Here is a 20,735-nt window from a genome sequence, read left to right on the forward strand (position 1 = left end):
GCCACTCCAATCTATCCATCTATACAAATCAAATCAAATTGTATTTGTCACATACACATGGTTAGCAGATGTTAATGCGAGTGTAGCGAAATGCTTGTGCTTCTTGTTCCGACAATGCAGTAATAACCAACAAGTAATCTAACTAACAATTCCAAAACTACTGTCTTATACAGAAGTGTAAGGGGATAAAGAATATGTACATAAAGATATATGAATCATGGTACAGAGCAGCATAGGCAAGATACAGTAGATGGTATCGTGTACAGTATATACATATGAGATGAGTATGTAAACAAAGAGGCATAGTTAAAGTGGCTAGTGATACATTTATTACATAAAGATGCAGTAGATAATATAGAGTACAGTATATACCCTACATTATTCATCTCATATGTATACGTATGTAAATATTATATTAGGTAGCATTGTTTAAAGTGGCTAGTGATATATTTTACATCATTTCCCATCAATTCCCATTATTAAAGTGGCTGGAGTTGAGTCAGTGTGTTGGCAGCAGCCACTCAATGTTAGTGGTTGCTGTTTAACAGTCTGATGGCCTTGAGATAGAAGCTGTTTTTCAGTCTCTCGGTCCCAGCTTTGATTCACCTGTACTGACCTCGCCTTCTGGATGTTAGCGGGGTGAACAGGCAGTGGCTCGGGTGGTTGTTGTCCTTGATGCTCTTTATGGCCTTCCTGTAACATCGGGTGGTGTGGGTGTCCTGGAGGGCAGCTAGTTTGCCCCCGTTGATGCGTTGTGCAGACCTCACTACCCTCTGGAGAGCCTTACGGTTGTGGGCAGAGCAGTTGCCGTACCAGGCGGTGATACAGCCTGCCAGGATGCTCTCGATTGTGCATCTCTAGAAGTTTGTGAGTGCTTTTGGTGACAAGCCAAATTTCTTCATGTTTAGTTCTTGGGGCACTATAACCACATTGGAGTTAAATTGGTACAGCATTCTCACTCATGGGTGCAACAAAATATAGTCTCTTTCAGAGCACGCCTCAAAATATGTTAATGTGCGAGAAACAACAATACCATACACCCACTAGTGGTTTTTGGCAATCCAAAGATACGGTACTGTACTAGAGCACACATTACAGCGGTTTTAAGGTCTCTGCACTGGCTGCCTGTGAGTTTTAGAATTCAATATAAGATTATTCTATTGTTTTTTTAAAATAAATCCTCGATTGTGCACCCCAATAAATGTCAGACATGCTTTAAGTTATGTATCCAGTAGGTCCCTCAGGTCCTCGGGCACTGGCCTTTTAACTATCCCAAAGCCTAGGACCAAAAACCATAGAGAGGCAGTTACTATGCCCCCAGTCTCTTTAGTTACTATGCCCCCAGCCTCTGGAACAGCCTGCCAGAGAACCTGAGGGGGGCCAAGAGACATGTAGAGACAGCCTTTAGTTACTATGCCCCCAGCCTCTGGAACAGCCTCCCAGAGAACCTGAGGGGGGCCAAGAGACATGTAGAGACAGCCTTTAGTTACTATGCCCCCAGCCTCTGGAACAGCCTCCCAGAGAACCTGAGGGGGCCAAGAGACATGTAGAGACAGCCTTTAGTTACTATGCCCCCAGCCTCTGGAACAGCCTCCCAGAGAACCTGAGGGGGCCAAGAGACATGTAGAGACAGCCTTTAGTTACTATGCCCCCAGCCTCTGGAACAGCCTCCCAGAGAACCTGAGGGGGGCCAAGAGACATGTAGAGACAGCCTTTAGTTACTATGCCCCCAGCCTCTGGAACAGCCTGCCAGAGAACCTGAGGGGGACAAGAGACATGTAGAGACAGCCTTTAGTTACTATGCCCCCAGCCTCTGGAACAGCCTGCCAGAGAACCTGAGGGGGACAAGAGACATGTAGAGACAGCCTTTAGTTACTATGCCCCCAGCCTCTGGAACAGCCTGCCAGAGAACCTGAGGGGGCCAAGAGACATGTAGAGACAGCCTTTAGTTACTATGCCCCCAGCCTCTGGAACAGCCTGCCAGAGAACCTGAGGGGGCCAAGAGACATGTAGAGACAGCCTTTAGTTACTATGCCCCCAGCCTCTGGAACAGCCTGCCAGAGAACCTGAGGGGGCCAAGAGACATGTAGAGACAGCCTTTAGTTACTATGCTCCCAGCCTCTGGAACAGCCTGCCAGAGAACCTGAGGGGGCCAAGAGACATGTAGAGACAGCCTTTAGTTACTATGCCCCCAGCCTCTGGAACAGCCTGCCAGAGAACCTGAGGGGGACCAAGAGACATGTAGAGACAGCCTTTAGTTACTATGCCCCCAGCCTCTGGAACAGCCTGCCAGAGAACCTGAGGGGGCCAAGAGACATGTAGAGACAGCCTTTAGTTAATATGCCCCCAGCCTCTGGAACAGCCTGCCAGAGAACCTGAGGGGGCCAAGAGACATGTAGAGACAGCCTTTAGTTACTATGCCCCCAGCCTCTGGAACAGCCTGCCAGAGAACCTGAGGGGGCCAAGAGACATGTAGAGACAGCCTTTAGTTACTATGCCCCCAGCCTCTGGAACAGCCTCCCAGAGAACCTGAGGGGGGCCAAGAGACATGTAGAGACAGCCTTTAGTTACTATGCCCCCAGCCTCTGGAACAGCCTGCCAGAGAACCTGAGGGGGGCCAAGAGACATGTAGAGACAGCCTTTAGTTACTATGCCCCCAGCCTCTGGAACAGCCTCCCAGAGAACCTGAGGGGGGCCAAGAGACATGTAAAGACAGCCTTTAGTTACTATGCCCCCAGCCTCTGGAACAGCCTGCCAGAGAACCTGAGGGGGGCCAAGAGACATGTAGAGACAGCCTTTAGTTACTATGCCCCCAGCCTCTGGAACAGCCTGCCAGAGAACCTGAGGGGGCCAAGAGACATGTAGAGACAGCCTTTAGTTACTATGCCCCCAGCCTCTGGAACAGCCTGCCAGAGAACCTGAGGGGGGCCAAGAGACATGTAGAGACAGCCTTTAGTTACTATGCCCCCAGCCTCTGGAACAGCCTCCCAGAGAACCTGAGGGGGCCAAGAGACATGTAGAGACAGCCTTTAGTTACTATGCCCCCAGCCTCTGGAACAGCCTGCCAGAGAACCTGAGGGGGCCAAGAGACATGTAGAGACATCCTTTAGTTACTATGCCCCCAGCCTCTGGAACAGCCTGCCAGAGAACCTGAGGGGGCCAAGAGACATGTAGAGACAGCCTTTAGTTACTATGCCCCCAGCCTCTGGAACAGCCTCCCAGAGAACCTGAGGGGGCCAAGAGACATGTAGAGACAGCCTTTAGTTACTATGCCCCCAGCCTCTGGAACAGCCTGCCAGAGAACCTGAGGGGGGCCAAGAGACATGTAGAGACAGCCTTTAGTTACTATGCCCCCAGCCTCTGGAACAGCCTCCCAGAGAACCTGAGGGGGCCAAGAGACATGTAGAGACAGCCTTTAGTTACTATGCCCCCAGCCTCTGGAACAGCCTCCCAGAGAACCTGAGGGGGCCAAGAGACATGTAGAGACAGCCTTTAGTTACTATGCCCCCAGCCTCTGGAACAGCCTGCCAGAGAACCTGAGGGGGCCAAGAGACATGTAGAGACAGCCTTTAGTTACTATGCCCCCAGCCTCTGGAACAGCCTGCCAGAGAACCTGAGGGGGCCAAGAGACATGTAGAGACAGCCTTTAGTTACTATGCCCCCAGCCTCTGGAACAGCCTGCCAGAGAACCTGAGGGGGGCCAAGAGACATGTAGAGACAGCCTTTAGTTACTATGCTCCCAGCCTCTGGAACAGCCTGCCAGAGAACCTGAGGGGGGCCAAGAGACATGTAGAGACAGCCTTTAGTTACTATGCCCCCAGCCTCTGGAACAGCCTGCCAGAGAACCTGAGGGGGACCAAGAGACATGTAGAGACAGCCTTTAGTTACTATGCCCCCAGCCTCTGGAACAGCCTGCCAGAGAACCTGAGGGGGGCCAAGAGACATGTAGAGACAGCCTTTAGTTACTATGCCCCCAGCCTCTGGAACAGCCTGCCAGAGAACCTGAGGGGGGCCAAGAGACATGTAGAGACAGCCTTTAGTTACTATGCCCCCAGCCTCTGGAACAGCCTCCCAGAGAACCTGAGGGGGCCAAGAGACATGTAGAGACAGCCTTTAGTTACTATGCCCCCAGCCTCTGGAACAGCCTGCCAGAGAACCTGAGGGGGGCCAAGAGACATGTAGAGACAGCCTTTAGTTACTATGCCCCCAGCCTCTGGAACAGCCTCCCAGAGAACCTGAGGGGGCCAAGAGACATGTAGAGACAGCCTTTAGTTACTATGCCCCCAGCCTCTGGAACAGCCTCCCAGAGAACCTGAGGGGGGGCCAAGAGACATGTAGAGACAGCCTTTAGTTACTATGCCCCCAGCCTCTGGAACAGCCTCCCAGAGAACCTGAGGGGGCCAAGAGACATGTAGAGACAGCCTTTAGTTACTATGCCCCCAGCCTCTGGAACAGCCTGCCAGAGAACCTGAGGGGGGCCAAGAGACATGAAGAGACAGCCTTTAGTTACTATGCCCCCAGCCTCTGGAACAGCCTCCCAGAGAACCTGAGGGGGCCAAGAGACATGTAGAGACAGCCTTTAGTTACTATGCCCCCAGCCTCTGGAACAGCCTGCCAGAGAACCTGAGGGGGGCCAAGAGACATGTAGAGACAGCCTTTAGTTACTATGCCCCCAGCCTCTGGAACAGCCTCCCAGAGAACCTGAGGGGGGCCAAGAGACATGTAGAGACAGCCTTTAGTTACTATGCCCCCAGCCTCTGGAACAGCCTCCCAGAGAACCTGAGGGGGGCCAAAACTGTGGCCATTTTTTAAAGAGATCTTAAAACCTTTTTGACTTTTCTTTTTAGTCATTCAGATTCAGTGACACACAGCTTCTATATTTCCTTACAAACAAAATCACCAGCACATGTCCCCTTCCCAACAATGTAGCCAAAAACACATGTTAAATGGTGCCTAAAACTATCATGCGGACTATGTAATTAACTTTATATTATCTATTTTTACCACAAGCTTTGGAACAAAAAGCACTAACATCAGTTCTGAGACTCCAACATTTGGATCATTTCTCTGTGTGTTTATTGTTCTTCATCCTTCAGGCAGGTTGTGGTGGGGAGGCAGATGAAAGAAACAGTGGTCTGACTGGGATCCTTACTAACGGCAGTCCCACACACTCCCTGATCCGGAAAGGGCAGAAGGCGGACAAACACATGCACTCGGAGGCGAGGGACCCGCTGGTGCCCAGCGGTTGCCAGGCAACAAATGGACAGCAAGTCCCACCTGAGGAGAGATACCCTCATCCCTCCTCCCAAATACCTGTCCCTCGACGCAGGTAGGGACCACATGGCTAATAACTGTTATTACCTAGTAAGGCATGGATAAAGTTATGGTTATTACCTGTAGCATGGTTGCTGCCTTACCCATAGTTGGGTCTATACCATTCCAGGTCCAGATGATGCAGTCATTGAACGGGGCATAGAATTTCAGAAAGTTAAAATAGCTCTAAGAATTGGCAAAGCATTTCAAAAAGTGAAAACAGAATTGGGTGTTTTGACCTCAAATCCCAAAACAAATCCCAAAACAGTCCTGAATAAACTAGAGTTTAAATGGAATTGACTCGAGCCTTGTAGTGGTTCAAGCTATCCTATGGTTTGTGTATAAATGTTGTGGGGGAGGCTTGGTCAGATGACCACTGCTGGATTCTTAGAATGCTTTTCAGTGTTCCAGAATCAGAATAGTTCTGGAATATTCTCAAGACTTTAGAAAATAACTCGGTGTCAAAGTTCTATAATAAGGTCAAGATTGCCCAATCATGTTGCTGTTGACTGATAAGCCTAAACCAATACTGATTTTACTGTGATAGTGCCAATGAACCAATTGCCAGATTAGTCAATGCACAAGATGTCAAAGGCTTGTGTCACTGCCTTGCACACCATGGCCAACCACACAAATGCTTTCTTTTTTTACCTTAACATTGAGATTCAAGTATCTCACACATTTACCGCTACAGAAGAATACCCATGTTCCACCTTGATGAGATCTTTCATACTAGATGACATTGTGTTGAAGCATCTGTCAGATTGGACATGCAATGCTGTGGAATTATCCCTAAAATCCCCACCCCTTCTAATCTGAAAAAATCATTATTATGTCCAGGTGAGATTGACTCCTGCGACTGAATCCAGGCCTCATATTCAGATGAAAGCGTTAACTCTGTCCCTTTTCTTTCTATGATCTCTCTGTCTATCCAGACTCTGTATCATTAAGACTTAATCCAGGCCTCATATTCAGATGAAAGCGTTAACTCTGTCCTTTTTCTTTCTATGATCTCTCTGTCTATCCAGACTCTGTATCATTAAGACTTAATCCAGGCCTCATATTCAGATGAAAGCGTTAACTCTGTCCCTTTTCTTTCTATGATCTCTCTGTCTATCCAGACTCTGTATCATTAAGACTTAATCCAGGCCTCATATTCAGATGAAAGCGTTAACTCAGTCCCTTTTCTTTCTATGATCTCTCTATCTATCCAGACTCTGTATCATTAAGACTTAATCCAGGCCTCATATTCAGATGAAAGCGTTAACTCTGTCCCTTTTCTTTCTATGATCTCTCTGTCTATCCAGACTCTGTATCATTAAGACTTAATCCAGGCCTCATATTCAGATGAAAGCGTTAACTCTGTCCCTTTTCTTTCTATGATCTCTCTGTCTATCCAGACTCGGTATCATTAAGCGTGTGTTTGTTTATATGTTATTCTGTCAGTAGTTTGTACTGTTGTGTGTGACTCAGTGGCTAGCAGAGCGAGGGAAGCACAAGGCTGGTTTCCCTGTGAATCACACTCTCACACACGCGCGTGCACTGGTGTGTTGTGCAGGGCACTCTCTCTGATAGGGATCGACTGAAGGAGCACACACACAGCGGCCCAGACACAGGCAGCAGTCAGAGGGAGAGAGAGCTGTGTCTGTCCAGGGACATGGCCAGCCAGGCTCTAATAGATAACTCTGTTACATAACAGACAGGAGGGAACGGCAGACGCTACTTAAGCCTTTTTATTCACCATTTTTTACAACCATTGATCGGTTGGAACAACTGTCTCTGTGTGCGGGGGATCTCTGTGTCTGTGTGTCTCTGTGTATGTGTCTTTGTGTGAGGGGGAACGCTGTGTCTCTGTCTCTGTGTGCGGGGGATCTCTGTGTCTGTGTGTCTCTGTGTGTCTCTGTGTATGTGTCTTTGTGTGAGGGGGAACGCTGTGTCTCTGTCTCTGTGTGCGGGGGATCTCTGTGTCTGTGTGTCTCTGTGTGAGGGGGAATGCTGCGTCTGTGTGTGAGGGGGGAACTCTGTGTCTCTGTGTGAGGGGGGAACTCTGTGTCTCTGTGTGAGGGGGGAACTCTGTGTCTCTGTGTGAGGGGGAACTCTGTGTCTGTGTGTGAGGGGGAACTCTGTGTCTCTGTGTGAGGGGGAACTCTGTGTCTCTGTGTGAGGGGGAACTCTGTGTCTCTGTGAGGGGGAACTCTGTGTCTCTGTGAGGGGGAACTCTGTGTCTGTGTGTGAGGGGGGAACTCTGTGTCTCTGTGAGGGGGAACTCTGTGTCTCTGTGTGAGGGGGAACTCTGTGTCTCTGTGTGAGGGGGGAACTCTGTGTCTCTGTGTGAGGGGGGAACTCTGTGTCTCTGTGTGAGGGGGAACTCTGTGTCTCTGTGTGAGGGGGGAACTCTGTGTCTCTGTGTGAGGGGGGAACTCTGTGTCTGTGTGAGGAGGGAACTCTGTGTCTCTGTGTGAGGGGGAACTCTGTGTCTCTGTGTGAGGGGGGAACTCTGTGTCTCTGTGTGAGGGGGGAACTCTGTGTCTCTGTGTGAGGGGGAACTCTGTGTCTCTGTGTATGTGTGTGAGGGGGGAACTCTGTGTATCTGTGTGAGGGGGAACTCTGTGTCTCTGTGTGAGGGGGAACTCTGTGTCTGTGTGTGAGGGGGGAACTCTGTGTCTGTGTGTGAGGGGGGAACTCTGTGTCTCTGTGTGAGGGGGGAACTCTGTGTCTCTGTGTCTCTGTGTGTGTGAGGGGGAACTCTGTGTCTCTGTGTGAGGGGGAACTCTGTGTCTCTGTGTGAGGGGGGAACTCTGTGTCTCTGTGTGAGGGGGAACTCTGTGTCTCTGTGTGAGGGGGAACTCTGTGTCTCTGTGTGAGGGGGAACTCTGTGTCTGTGTGTGAGGGGGGAACTCTGTGTCTCTGTGTATGTGTGTGAGGGGGAACTCTGTGTCTCTGTGTGAGGGGGAACTCTGTGTCTGTGTGAGGGGGAACTCTGTGTCTGTGTGTGAGGGGGAACTCTGTGTCTCTGTGTGAGGGGGAACTCTGTGTCTCTGTGTGAGGGGGAACTCTGTCTCTGTGTGAGGGGGAACTCTGTGTCTCTGTGTGAGGGGGAACTCTGTGTCTCTGTGTGAGGGGGGAACTCTGTGTCTCTGTGTATGTGTGTGAGGGGGGAACTCTGTGTCTCTGTGTGAGGGGGGAACTCTGTCTCTGTGTATGTGTGTGAGGGGGAACTCTGTGTCTCTGTGTGAGGGGGAACTCTGTGTCTCTGTGTGAGGGGGAACTCTGTGTCTCTGTGAGGGGGAACTCTGTGTCTCTGTGTGAGGGGGAACTCTGTGTCTCTGTGTGAGGGGGAACTCTGTGTCTCTGTGTCTCTGTGTGAGGGGGAACTCTGTGTCTCTGTGTCTCTGTGTGAGGGGGAACTCTGTGTCTCTGTGTGAGGGGGAACTCTGTGTCTCTGTGTCTGTGTGTGAGGGGGAACTCTGTGTCTCTGTGTGAGGGGGAACTCTGTGTCTCTGTGTGAGGGGGGAACTCTGTGTCTCTGTGTGAGGGGGGAACTCTGTCTCTGTGTGAGGGGGGAACTCTGTGTCTCTGTGTGAGGGGGAACTCTGTCTCTGTGTGAGGGGGAACTCTGTGTCTCTGTGTGAGGGGGAACTCTGTCTCTGTGTGAGGGGGAACTCTGTGTCTCTGTGTGAGGGGGAACTCTGTGTCTCTGTGTGAGGGGGGAACTCTGTGTCTCTGTGTGAGGGGGGAACTCTGTGTCTCTGTGTCTGTGTGTGAGGGGGGAACTCTGTGTCTCTGTGTGAGGGGGGAACTCTGTGTCTCTGTGTGAGGGGGAACTCTGTCTCTGTGTGAGGGGGAACTCTGTGTCTCTGTGTGAGGGGGAACTCTGTGTCTCTGTGTGAGGGGGAACTCTGTGTCTCTGTGTGAGGGGGAACTCTGTGTCTCTGTGTGAGGGGGAACTCTGTGTCTCTGTGTGAGGGGGAACTCTGTGTCTCTGTGTGAGGGGGGTCTCTGTGTGAGGGGGAACTCTGTCTCTGTGTGAGGGGGAACTCTGTCTCTGTGTGAGGGGGGAACTCTGTGTCTCTGTGTGAGGGGGAACTCTGTCTCTGTGTGAGGGGGAACTCTGTGTCTCTGTGTGAGGGGGGGAACTCTGTGTCTCTGTGTGAGGGGGAACTCTGTGTCTCTGTGTGAGGGGGAACTCTTTGTCTCTGTGTGAGGGGGGAACTCTGTGTCTCTGTGTGAGGGGGGAACTCTGTGTCTGTGTGTGAGGGGGGAACTCTGTGTCTCTGTGTGAGGGGGAACTCTGTGTCTCTGTGTGAGGGGGAACTCTGTGTCTCTGTGTGAGGGGGAACTCTGTGTCTCTGTGTGAGGGGGAACTCTGTCTCTGTGTGAGGGGGGAACTCTGTGTCTCTGTGTGAGGGGGGAACTCTGTCTCTGTGTGAGGGGGAACTATGTGTCTCTGTGTGAGGGGGAACTCTGTGTCTCTGTGTGAGGGGGGAACTCTGTGTCTCTGTGTGAGGGGGAACTGTGTCTCTGTGTGAGGGGGAACTCTGTGTCTGTGTGAGGGGGAACTCTGTGTCTGTGTGAGGGGGAACTCTGTGTCTCTGTGTGAGGGGGAACTCTGTGTCTCTGTGTCTGTGTGTGAGGGGGAACTCTGTGTCTCTGTGTGAGGGGGAACTCTGTGTCTCTGTGTGAGGGGGAACTCTGTGTCTCTGTGTATGTGTGTGAAACTCTGTGTCTCTGTGAGGGGGAACTCTGTGTCTCTGTGAGGGGGGAACTCTGTGTCTCTGTGTGAGGGGGAACTCTGTGTCTCTGTGTGAGGGGGGAACTCTGTGTCTCTGTGTCTCTGTGTGAGGGGGGAACTCTGTGTCTCTGTGAGGGGGGGGAACTCTGTGTCTCTGTGTGAGGGGGAACTCTGTGTCTCTGTGTATGTGTGTGAGGGGGAACTCTGTGTCTCTGTGAGGGGGGAACTCTGTGTCTCTGTGTGAGGGAACTCTGTGTCTCTGTGTGAGGGGGGAAACTCTGTCTCTGTGTGAGGGGGAACTCTGTGTCTCTGTGTGAGGGGGAAACTCTGTGTCTGTGTGAGGGGGGAACTCTGTGTCTCTGTGTGAGGGGGGAACTCTGTGTCTCTGTGTGAGGGGGAACTCTGTGTCTGTGTGTCTCTGTGTGAGGGGGGAACTCTGTGTCTGTGTGTCTCTGTGTGAGGGGGGAACTCTGTGTCTCTGTGTGAGGGGGGAACTCTGTGTCTCTGTGTGAGGGGGAACTCTGTGTCTCTGTGTGAGGGGGAACTCTGTGTCTCTGTGTGAGGGGGGAACTCTGTGTCTCTGTGTGAGGGGGAACTCTGTGTCTCTGTGTATGTGTGTGTGAGGGGGAACTCTGTGTCTCTGTGTGAGGGGGAACTCTGTGTCTCTGTGTATGTGTGTGAGGGGGGAACTCTGTGTCTCTGTGTGAGGGGGAACTCTGTGTCTCTGTGTGAGGGGGAACTCTGTGTCTGTGTGAGGGGGAACTCTGTCTCTGTGTGAGGGGGGAACTCTGTGTCTCTGTGTGAGGGGGAACTCTGTGTCTCTGTGTGAGGGGGAACTCTGTGTCTCTGTGTGAGGGGGAACTCTGTGTCTCTGTGTGAGGGGGGAACTCTGTGTCTCTGTGTGAGGGGGAACTCTGTCTCTGTGTGAGGGGGAACTCTGTGTCTCTGTGTGAGGGGGGAACTCTGTGTCTCTGTGTCTCTGTGTGAGGGGGAACTCTGTGTCTCTGTGTGAGGGGGGAAACTCTGTGTCTGTGTGTGAGGGGGGAACTCTGTGTCTCTGTGAGGGGGGAACTCTGTGTCTCTGTGTGAGGGGGAACTCTGTGTCTCTGTGTGAGGGGGAACTCTGTGTCTGTGTGTGAGGGGGGAACTCTGTGTCTCTGTGTCTCTGTGTGTGTGAGGGGGAACTCTGTGTCTCTGTGAGGGGGAACTCTGTGTCTCTGTGTGAGGGGGGAACTCTGTGTCTCTGTGTGAGGGGGAACTCTGTGTCTCTGTGTGAGGGGGAACTCTGTGTCTCTGTGTGAGGGGGAACTCTGTCTCTGTGTGAGGGGGGAACTCTGTGTCTCTGTGTGAGGGGGAACTCTGTGTCTCTGTGTGAGGGGGAACTCTGTGTCTGTGTGTGAGGGGGAACTCTGTGTCTCTGTGTGAGGGGGAACTCTGTGTCTCTGTGTGAGGGGAACTCTGTGTCTCTGTGTGAGGGGGAACTCTGTGTCTCTGTGTGAGGGGGAACTCTGTGTCTCTGTGTGAGGGGGAACTCTGTGTCTCTGTGTGAGGGGGAACTCTGTGTCTCTGTGTGAGGGGGAACTCTGTGTCTCTGTGTGAGGGGGAACTCTGTGTCTCTGTGTGAGGGGGAACTCTGTGTGTGTCTCTGTGTGAGGGGGAACTCTGTGTCTCTGTGAGGGGGGAACTCTGTGTCTCTGTGTGAGGGGGAACTCTGTATCTCTGTGAGGGGGAACTCTGTGTCTCTGTGAGGGGGGAACTCTGTGTCTCTGTGTGAGGGGGGGGAACTCTGTGTCTCTGTGTGAGGGGGAACTCTGTGTCTCTGTGTATGTGTGTGAGGGGGGAACTCTGTCTCTGTGTGAGGGGGGAACTCTGTGTCTCTGTGTGAGGGGGAACTCTGTGTCTGTGTGTGAGGGGGAACTCTGTGTCTCTGTGTCTCTGTGTGAGGGGGAACTCTGTGTCTCTGTGAGGGGGAACTCTGTGTCTCTGTGTGAGGGGGAACTCTGTGTCTCTGTGAGGGGGAACTCTGTGTCTCTGTGTGAGGGGGAACTCTGTGTCTCTGTGTGAGGGGGGAACTCTGTGTCTGTGTGTGAGGGGGGAACTCTGTGTCTCTGTGTCTCTGTGTGAGGGGGGAACTCTGTGTCTCTGTGTGAGGGGGGAACTCTGTGTCTCTGTGAGGGGGGAACTCTGTGTGAGGGGGGAACTCTGTGTCTGTGTGTGCGAGCGGTAGGAGTTGCAATGTGGTTATACATTAACAAAGTTCCCTGCGGTAGTAGAGTTGCAATGAGGTCTTGATAAAATCCAATATGGTGGATCAATGGAGAACGATGACCTGACGAGTGTGTTGTTGGTTTAAAATCACTGTTCTCTCATATCAGGATCATGTGAAGTTCATGTGCAGGAAATCATGTGATGAAAGTGTCCTCCGGGGAGCATGCAGCAAGATTGAGCTTTCCAGAGTACGGACACTTTCTGTGTGTGTCACTGGGTGAGTAAGTATGTGGGTGAGATTTCAGCGCGTGTGTGTGTGTGCGCAGCGCGCATGTGTTTGCGAGAGCCAGCCAACACAACAGCTGCCATGCTCACCTTTCACCTATGACTTGAAAAGCCTTTTCTCCCCCAGTCTGGGTTGATGACTCCTTCACTGTCCTGCTCTATCCTCCAGCACATTAAACACACTGGCCAGGGCTGCTAACAGACTTTGTATAACGTTACATGGTCATATTTGTCGAGGCCCTTGTGGCTACATTAAACGTTTGGATTAGCTCCTCGTCTCACCCTGCTCCCCTTCAAATGGGTTGCTGCTCTATGTGGGCGTCTGTAAGACAAGTTTCTCTTAGCAGGAGCATAAGGATCAGTTACAGTCACATAGATTCTGTCATTTATCTGCAATAAGAAGGCATTGGATATTGGTTGTTTGTATGGCTGTATTCATTCCGTGATGAAAAGGTAAAAAGAAGCACAGAAAATAAATAGTGGTTCAGTCCACTAGTGTCCATCTGTCCCATAGTTTAATGCTACAGTCTGTTGTATAGTTTTATGGTCTGACTATAGACGGTTTCTTGTTGTAAGCTACTTCTTCACAGTGTAATCGAGCATTTGCCTTGTTTCACCTCTCAGCTGTCACACTTGTGTAGGTGTGTGTACGTGTGTGTTTGTTTCACCTCTCACACCCTAGCCAGGCACTCTTTAAGAGGCAGTGTTTGTTAGAGTTGGGCAATGTGTTCAGTTCAGGGCTTTATCATTGTGTTACTGTTTGTCCTGCAGACAAGCCCAGACAAGCTTCTCTGCAACTAAAAGAGGAGGGACTTGGGTTGGGGCAGCTTCTCGGTAGCCCGAGTACCAGTCTCTTTAGCTAATCCACTCCCTGTACTTCATGCCATGTGACTAAGAGACTGGCCTTTCTGCTATCTTCAAATCAGTCACAATACGATGCAGCGTTCGATTTGGCAGCTTCTCTTCTAAAACCATTGACAACTGTGCTGTTTTCAAGGGATTGTTAAATACATTTTATATCACCTCTTGACAAGCATAATCAGAACTACACATGTCCAAGTATTCCACGCTTATCTCGAGTCATACAGCCAGCAACTGCATGTGTTTCATGATCAGTAAACCTCAATTAAGCATGCATTTTCAAATATGGCTATCCATTTGAGCGAACAACCGGTCATTTAGCTTGCGTCATCAGAGATCAGGCTTTTGGAAAGAGCTTGACATCCGCAAGTCCTCTTGGTGGTAAAGTTGTCAGTCGGACTACTGTCATCTCTATAGATTGCAAGCAAATCAACCAATATTTGGATATATCCACCTAGTTTATCTAGTTAGTTAGTTAACTAGCCATATTTGGATATATCCACCTAGTTTATCTAGTTAGTTAGTTAACTAGCCATATTTGGATATATCCACCTAGTTTATCCAGTTAGTTAGTTAACTAGACATAGTTGGATATAGCCATCCAGTTTATCTAGTTAGTTAACTAGCCATATTTGGATATATCCACCTAGTTTATCTAGTTAGTTAGTTAACTAGCCATATTTGGATATATCCACCTAGTTTATCCAGTTAGTTAGTTAACTAGCCATATTTGGATATATCCATCAAGTTTATCTAGTTTGTTAACTAGCCATATTGACGTTAGCTGACAAAATCAATCAATGTCAGCAGCAATTGTGATTAAACACTCTTAAAACCAATGTTGAAATAGGGATAACATTAGCTAGCTTTGCTAGGTTGGCATATGTTTGGAGAAAAAAGTGCATTAGGTCTACCTACCACTATGTTTAGCCAAGTTTCTACCGGTAGCTAGCAAAGTAAACATTTTCAGCTAACAGTACGCCAAATGCACCCTTCTGCTGCTTGACAGGCAGACCCCACAAAGGATGGGAAATTAACCGAACTTGCTCATATTGTATTCATTTATTTACATACATTTACATACAAGACCACTGATAATCTCCCTCGATCTGGGGCTCCACGCAAGTGCTCACCCCGTGGGGTCAAAATGATCACAAGAACGGTGAGCAAAAATCCCAGAACCACACGAGGGGACCTAGTGAATGACCTGCAGAGAGCTGGGACCAAAGTAACAAAGCCTACCATCAGTAACACACTACGCCGCCAGGGACTCAAATCCTGCAGTGCCAAATGTGTCCCCCTGCTTAAGCCAGTACATGTCCAGGCCCGTCTGAAGTTTGCTAGAGAGCATTTGGATGATCCAGAAGAAGATTGGGAGAATGTCATATGGTCAGATGAAACCAAAATAGAACTTTTTGGTAAAAACTCAACTCGTCGTGTTTGGAGGATAAAGAATGCTGAGTTGCATTCAAGAACACCATACCTACTGTGAAGCATGGGGGTGGAAACATGGTTTGGGGCTGTTCTTCTGCAAAGGGACCAGGACGACTGATCCGTGTAAAGGAAAGAATGAATCGGGCCATGTATCGTGAGATTTTGAGTGAAAACCTCCTTCCATCAGCAAGGGCATTGAAGATGAAACGTGGCTGGGTCTTTCAGCATGACAATGATCCCAAACACACCGCCCGGGCAATGAAGGAGTGGCTTCGTAAGAAGCATTTCAAGGTCCTGGAGTGGCCTAGTCAGTCTCCAGATCTCAACCCCATGGAAAATCTTTGGAGGGACTTGAAAGTCCGTGTTGCCCAGCAACAGCCCCAAAACATCACTGCTCTAGAGGGGATCTGCGTGGAGGAATGGGCCAAAATACCAGCAACAGTGTGTGAAAACCTTGTGAAGACTTACAGAAAACATTTGACCTCTGTCATTGCCAACAAAGGGTATATAACAAAGTATTGAGAACTTTTGTTATTGACCAAATACTTATTTTTCCACCATAATTTGCAAATAGATTCATTAAAAATCCTACAATGTGATTGTCTGGATTTTTTTCTCATTTTGTCTGTCATTGTTGAAGTGTATGAAAATGATGAAAATTACAGGCCTCTCTCATCTTTTTAAGTGGGAGAACTTGCACAATTGGTGGCTGACTAAATACTTTTTTGCCCCACTGTAGGTCAGCAGCACTGTGTTTAGGGAAGCAGGATGAAGCATAGGCTACTCCATGCATTCCCACACCACACCACACCACCACTCACCCATGAACAGCAGCACTGTGTTTAGGGAAGCAGGATGAAGCATAGGCTACTACATACATTCCCACACCACACCACACCACACCACCACTCACCCATGAACAGCAGCACTGTGTTTAGGGAAGCAGGATGAAGCATAGGCTACTCCATGCATTCCCACACCACACCACCACTCACCCATGAACAGCAGCACTGTGTTTAGGGAAGCAGGATGAAGCATAGGCTACTCCATGCATTCCCACACCACACCACACACCACACCACCACTCACCCATGAACAGCAGCACTGTGTTTAGGGAAGCAGGATGAAGCATAGGCTACTCCATGCATTCCCACACCACACCACCACTCACCCATGAACAGCAGCACTGTGTTTAGGGAAGCAGGATGAAGCATAGGCTACTCCATGCATTCCCACACCACACCACCACTCACCCATGAACAGCATTCAGAAAGTATTCAGACACCTCCACAGTTTGCACACTTTGATTACAGCTTCGAATCCTCTTATGACGCTACAAGCTTGGCACACCTGTATTTAAGGCGGGGCTTTACCTAGCAGAGACTTGTAGATAACCTGTAGCCAGTGGGTTTGGCGACGAGTATGAAGCGAGTGCCAGCCAACAAGAGCATACAGGTCACAGTGGTGGGTAGTATATGGGGCTTTGGTGACAAAACGGATGGCACTGTGATAGACTGCATCCAGTTTTCATTTGGAAATTGCTCCCAAGGATGAACCAGACTTGTGGAGGTCTACAATATTTTTTTTCTGAGGTCGACGAGACGGCCTACAGGGAGGAGGTGAGGGCCCTCGGAGTGTGGTGTCAGGAAAATAACCTCACACTCAACGTCAACAAAACAAAGGAGATGATTGTTGACTTCAGGAAACAGCAGAGGGAGCACCCCCTTATCCACATTGATGGGACGGTTGTGGAGAAGGTGGAAAGTTTCTTAAGTTCCTCGACGTACACATCATGGACAAACTGAATTGGTCCACCCACACACACAGCGTGGTGAAGAAGGCTCAACAGCACCTCTTCAACCACAGGAGGCTGAAGAAATTTGGCTTGTCACCAAAAACACTCACAAACTTTTACAGATCGAGAGCATCCTGTCTTGCTGTATCACCTAGCACGGCAACTGCTCCCCCCACAACCGTAAGGCTCTCCAGAAGGTAGTGAGGTATACATGCCCTCCAGGACACCTATACCACCCGATGTTACAGGAAGGCCATAAAGAGCATCAAGGACAACAACCACCCGAGCCACTGCCTTTTCACCCCGCTATCTTCCAGAAGGCGAGGTCAGTACAGGTGCATCAAAGCTGGGACCGAGACTGAAAAACAGCTTCTATCTCAAGGCCATCAGACTGTTAAACAGCCATCAATAACATTGAGGGGCTGCTGCCAAAATACTGACTCAAATATCTAGCCAATTTAATAATAAAAATTGGAGGTGATTAAATGTATCACTAGCCACTTTAAACAATGCCACTTTATATAATGTTTACATACCCTACATTACTCATCTCATATGTATATATTGTACTCTGTACCAGCTACTGCATCCTGCCTATGCCGTTCGGCCATCGCTCATCCATATATATTTTGATTTACATTTTCTCATTCATTCCTTTACACTTGTGTGTAAAAGGTAGTTGTTGTAAAATTGTTAGATTCGCTACACTCACATTAACATCTGTTAACCATGTGTATGTGACCAATAAAATGTGATTTGTTTTGATTTTCCCATGATGTCAAGCAAAGAGGCACTGAGTTTGAAGGTAGGCCTTGAAATACATCCACAGGTACACCTCCAAATGACTCAAATGATGTCAATTAGCCTATCAGAATCTTCTAAAGCCATGACATAATTTTTCTGGAATTTTCCAAGCTGTTTAAAGGCACAGTCAGCTTAGTGTATGTAAACTTCTGACCCACTGGAATTGTGATACAGTGAATTATAATTGAAATAATCTGTCTGTAAACAATTGTTGGAAAAATGACTTAGATGTAGATGTCCTAACCGACTTGCCAAAACTATAGATTGTTAACAAGAAATGTGTGTAGTGGTTGAAAAAGGAGTTTTAATGACTCCAACATAAGTTTAGGGAAACTTCCGACTTCAACTGTAGGTACGTAGTTTGATGAGGAAAACAAATATTGAATAGATTTTTGAAAAAGGCTGTAAATATAACAAATGGTGGAAAAAGTGAAGGGGTATGAATGCTTTCTGCATGCACACATGTACACACACCCTTCCAGAGTGTGCATCTGTCTTCCGAAGTGAAGTTTGCTCTGTGTGGGTGAAGGTCAAAGCAACAACCTGCCTGGTCTCTGTCTCAGTCTGGATCTCATAGAGACTGGAAGGTGAACCCCAACCTCTTCTCCCTAATCCTATATACAGACACTATGATAACCCTTTCATAAAGGGCTGTCGTGTCTTGACTATCATTGTGTTTGACTTGTTATTTTATAAAATAATTACATACCACGTTCAACTAAATTAATCATATAACAATTAATTAAGTAGTAATCGGGGGCACCACGGGAAAAATGATTTAACAAGTTACTATCTCCAGACTAAACTCTAAGATATAAATGTAACTTTTATTAGTCATTTAGTTAATTCTTATTTACCTTATCAGTCTCATTCTGACCATCGTATCCTATAAATCTGCACAAACCCTCATGTCCATGATGAATCAGTCATATACAAATTGGGTTCACCGTCCTGCTGTTTCCGGTTGAATTGGACCAATTTACAAGTTTTCTGTCTGAAAAATGTAGTTAATTTAATCGGATTGTCATAAGGTTCCATGACTTTGTCCACAAAGCATCTGAACACACAACATTCATTTTGATGAGTTTCATAACATTTTGGGTGTTTTATTTAACTTTTGACACCTGAGGTGTTCCCGGTCAAAAATGACAGGTCATTAGAAATGAATGGGTGAGACTACAATTACTGTATAAAATTGAGTTCCAGCATATGTCCATTCATCAGATGAACACACTTCCACTCCCAGACCCCCACATGCATATGTGTTTGAGCATACACACCCACACACACACACACACACTCACACACACCTCACTCCTCTTCTTGGCTTCCATGGCAACCCCCACAGGAACTTTTCCCCAATAGAATCTTTCCCCCATGGGAACCACACCTGCTGGCATTCTCAAAAACAATCGCAACATTGTTGCAATAATATATATAGAACTTTCCTCACAGCTCTGGTATAGAAAGCTTTTTTGAGGCCTTGCTCACAATTCATTATGTGGCAGCACAATGACCAAACGATATACTGTATGTGAGGCTCTTGATCATATCTTTGATCATGACACTGGTGAGGAGCAGAGAGGCCAGAAAACTGACAGTGAAGTAGTCCGTGATAAATAGCAGAATATGTTTCATCTGAGTATTTGTTATAGTCAAAATAATCCATATATTGTGCTTTTTTTTTTACTCAAAAATGACTTGTATGAGCTCAGGTCAATGAGGCCTACAGGCCATAAATAGCAAATAGTAGTTCAAAACTTGTAATGTACACAATAACTTAAGTTGATAAAAAGATCTAACACAACATTAGGTGATAATAAATTTATTATTGTGGATTTATAGTCAGCTACAATGGGGCAGTCATTTTGGAATGGGAACACAGAATTAATTAACATGAACTAACATTTAACGAACACAACAGGAGAGTTAATGATTGATTTACTAACTAAATAATCACACATAATTACATAAACACAAACAGGATAACTTACACATTGATTACTACACAATGAAAGGTCCCCAGTGGACTAAACCGATTTGACTGCTTGTTACACAAATTGACGGATTCAAAAGAGAGGGAAAGGGAGAGCCAAAGGAATTACACTATCATACAGACAGTTGAGAACTATGCTCATGGAAATACTTCGCACATGAACGGACGCTCATTCGATATAATTGCAATGTACATACAGTGGCTTGCAAAAGTATTCGGCCCCCTTGAACTTTACGACCTTTTGCCACATTTCAGGCTTCAAACATAAAGATATAAAACTGTATTTTTTTGTGAAGAATCAACAACAAGTGGGACACAATCATGAAGTGGAATGACATTCATTGGATATTTCAAACTTTTTTAACAAATCAAAAACTGAAAAATTGGGCGTGCAAAATTAAATAAATGTGAATCCAACCATCACTCCTGGTGAGACAAAACCACGACTCTTCAGTGAAGAGCACTTTTTGCCCGTCCTGTCTGGTCCAGCGACAGTGGGTTTGTGCCCATAGGCGATGTTGTTGCCGGTGTTGTCTGGTGAGGACCTGCATTGCAACAGGCCTACAAGCCCTCAGTCCAGCCTCTTTCAGCCTATTGTGGACAGTCTGAGCACTGATGGAGGGATTGTGCGTACCTGGGGTAACTCGGGCAGTTGTTGTTGCCATCCTGTTCCTGTCCTGATGTTTGGATATACCGATCCCGTGCAGGTGTTGTTACACGTGTTCTGCCACTGTGAGGATGATCAGCTGTCCGTCCTATAGCGCTGTCTTAGGCGTCTTACAGTACGGATATTGCAATTTATTGCCCTGGCCATATCTGCAGTCCTCAGGCCTCCTTGCAGCATGCCTAAGGAATGTTCACTCAGATGAGCAGGGACCCTGTGTATCTTTCTTTTGGTGTTTTTCAGAGTCAGTAGAAATACATTTTTAGTGTCCTAATATTTCATAACTGCCTAGCGTCTGTAAGCTGTTAGTGTTTTAACGACCGTTCCACAGATGCATGTTCATCAATAGTTTATGGTTCATTGAAAAAGCATGGGAAACAGTGTTTAACCTCTCTAGGGTATGTGGGACGCTAGCGTCCCATCTGGCCAACATCCAGTGAGGTTGCAGAGCGCTAAATTCAATTACAGAAATGCTCATGATAAAAATTCAGAAAACAAAACATATTTTACATATGTTTAAAGATTAACTTCTTGTTAAACCAACCACAGTGTCATATTTATAAAATGTTTTTTGGCGAAAGCATACCTAGCCCAGAACATACCTAGCCGACAAATTTTTACAAACAGTAACCTGCCAAGCAGA

General features: G+C 47.9%; 1 protein-coding gene across 2 annotated transcripts in view; it reads left to right on the forward strand.

Moving 5' to 3' along the window:
* The window catches only part of LOC135559080 (zinc finger protein 704-like), a 132,510-nt gene that overhangs the window by 10,728 nt on the left and 101,047 nt on the right, over positions 1-20,735 (forward strand). For both annotated transcript variants that reach the window (XM_064993445.1, XM_064993446.1), the window contains exon 2: positions 5,097-5,329. In XM_064993445.1, the coding sequence (XP_064849517.1) occupies positions 5,097-5,329 (233 nt within the window). The remainder of the gene's footprint in view (positions 1-5,096; positions 5,330-20,735) is intronic.

Source organism: Oncorhynchus masou, chromosome 17 (genome assembly GCF_036934945.1).
Source record: "Oncorhynchus masou masou isolate Uvic2021 chromosome 17, UVic_Omas_1.1, whole genome shotgun sequence".
NCBI classification, from domain to species: domain Eukaryota; kingdom Metazoa; phylum Chordata; class Actinopteri; order Salmoniformes; family Salmonidae; genus Oncorhynchus; species Oncorhynchus masou.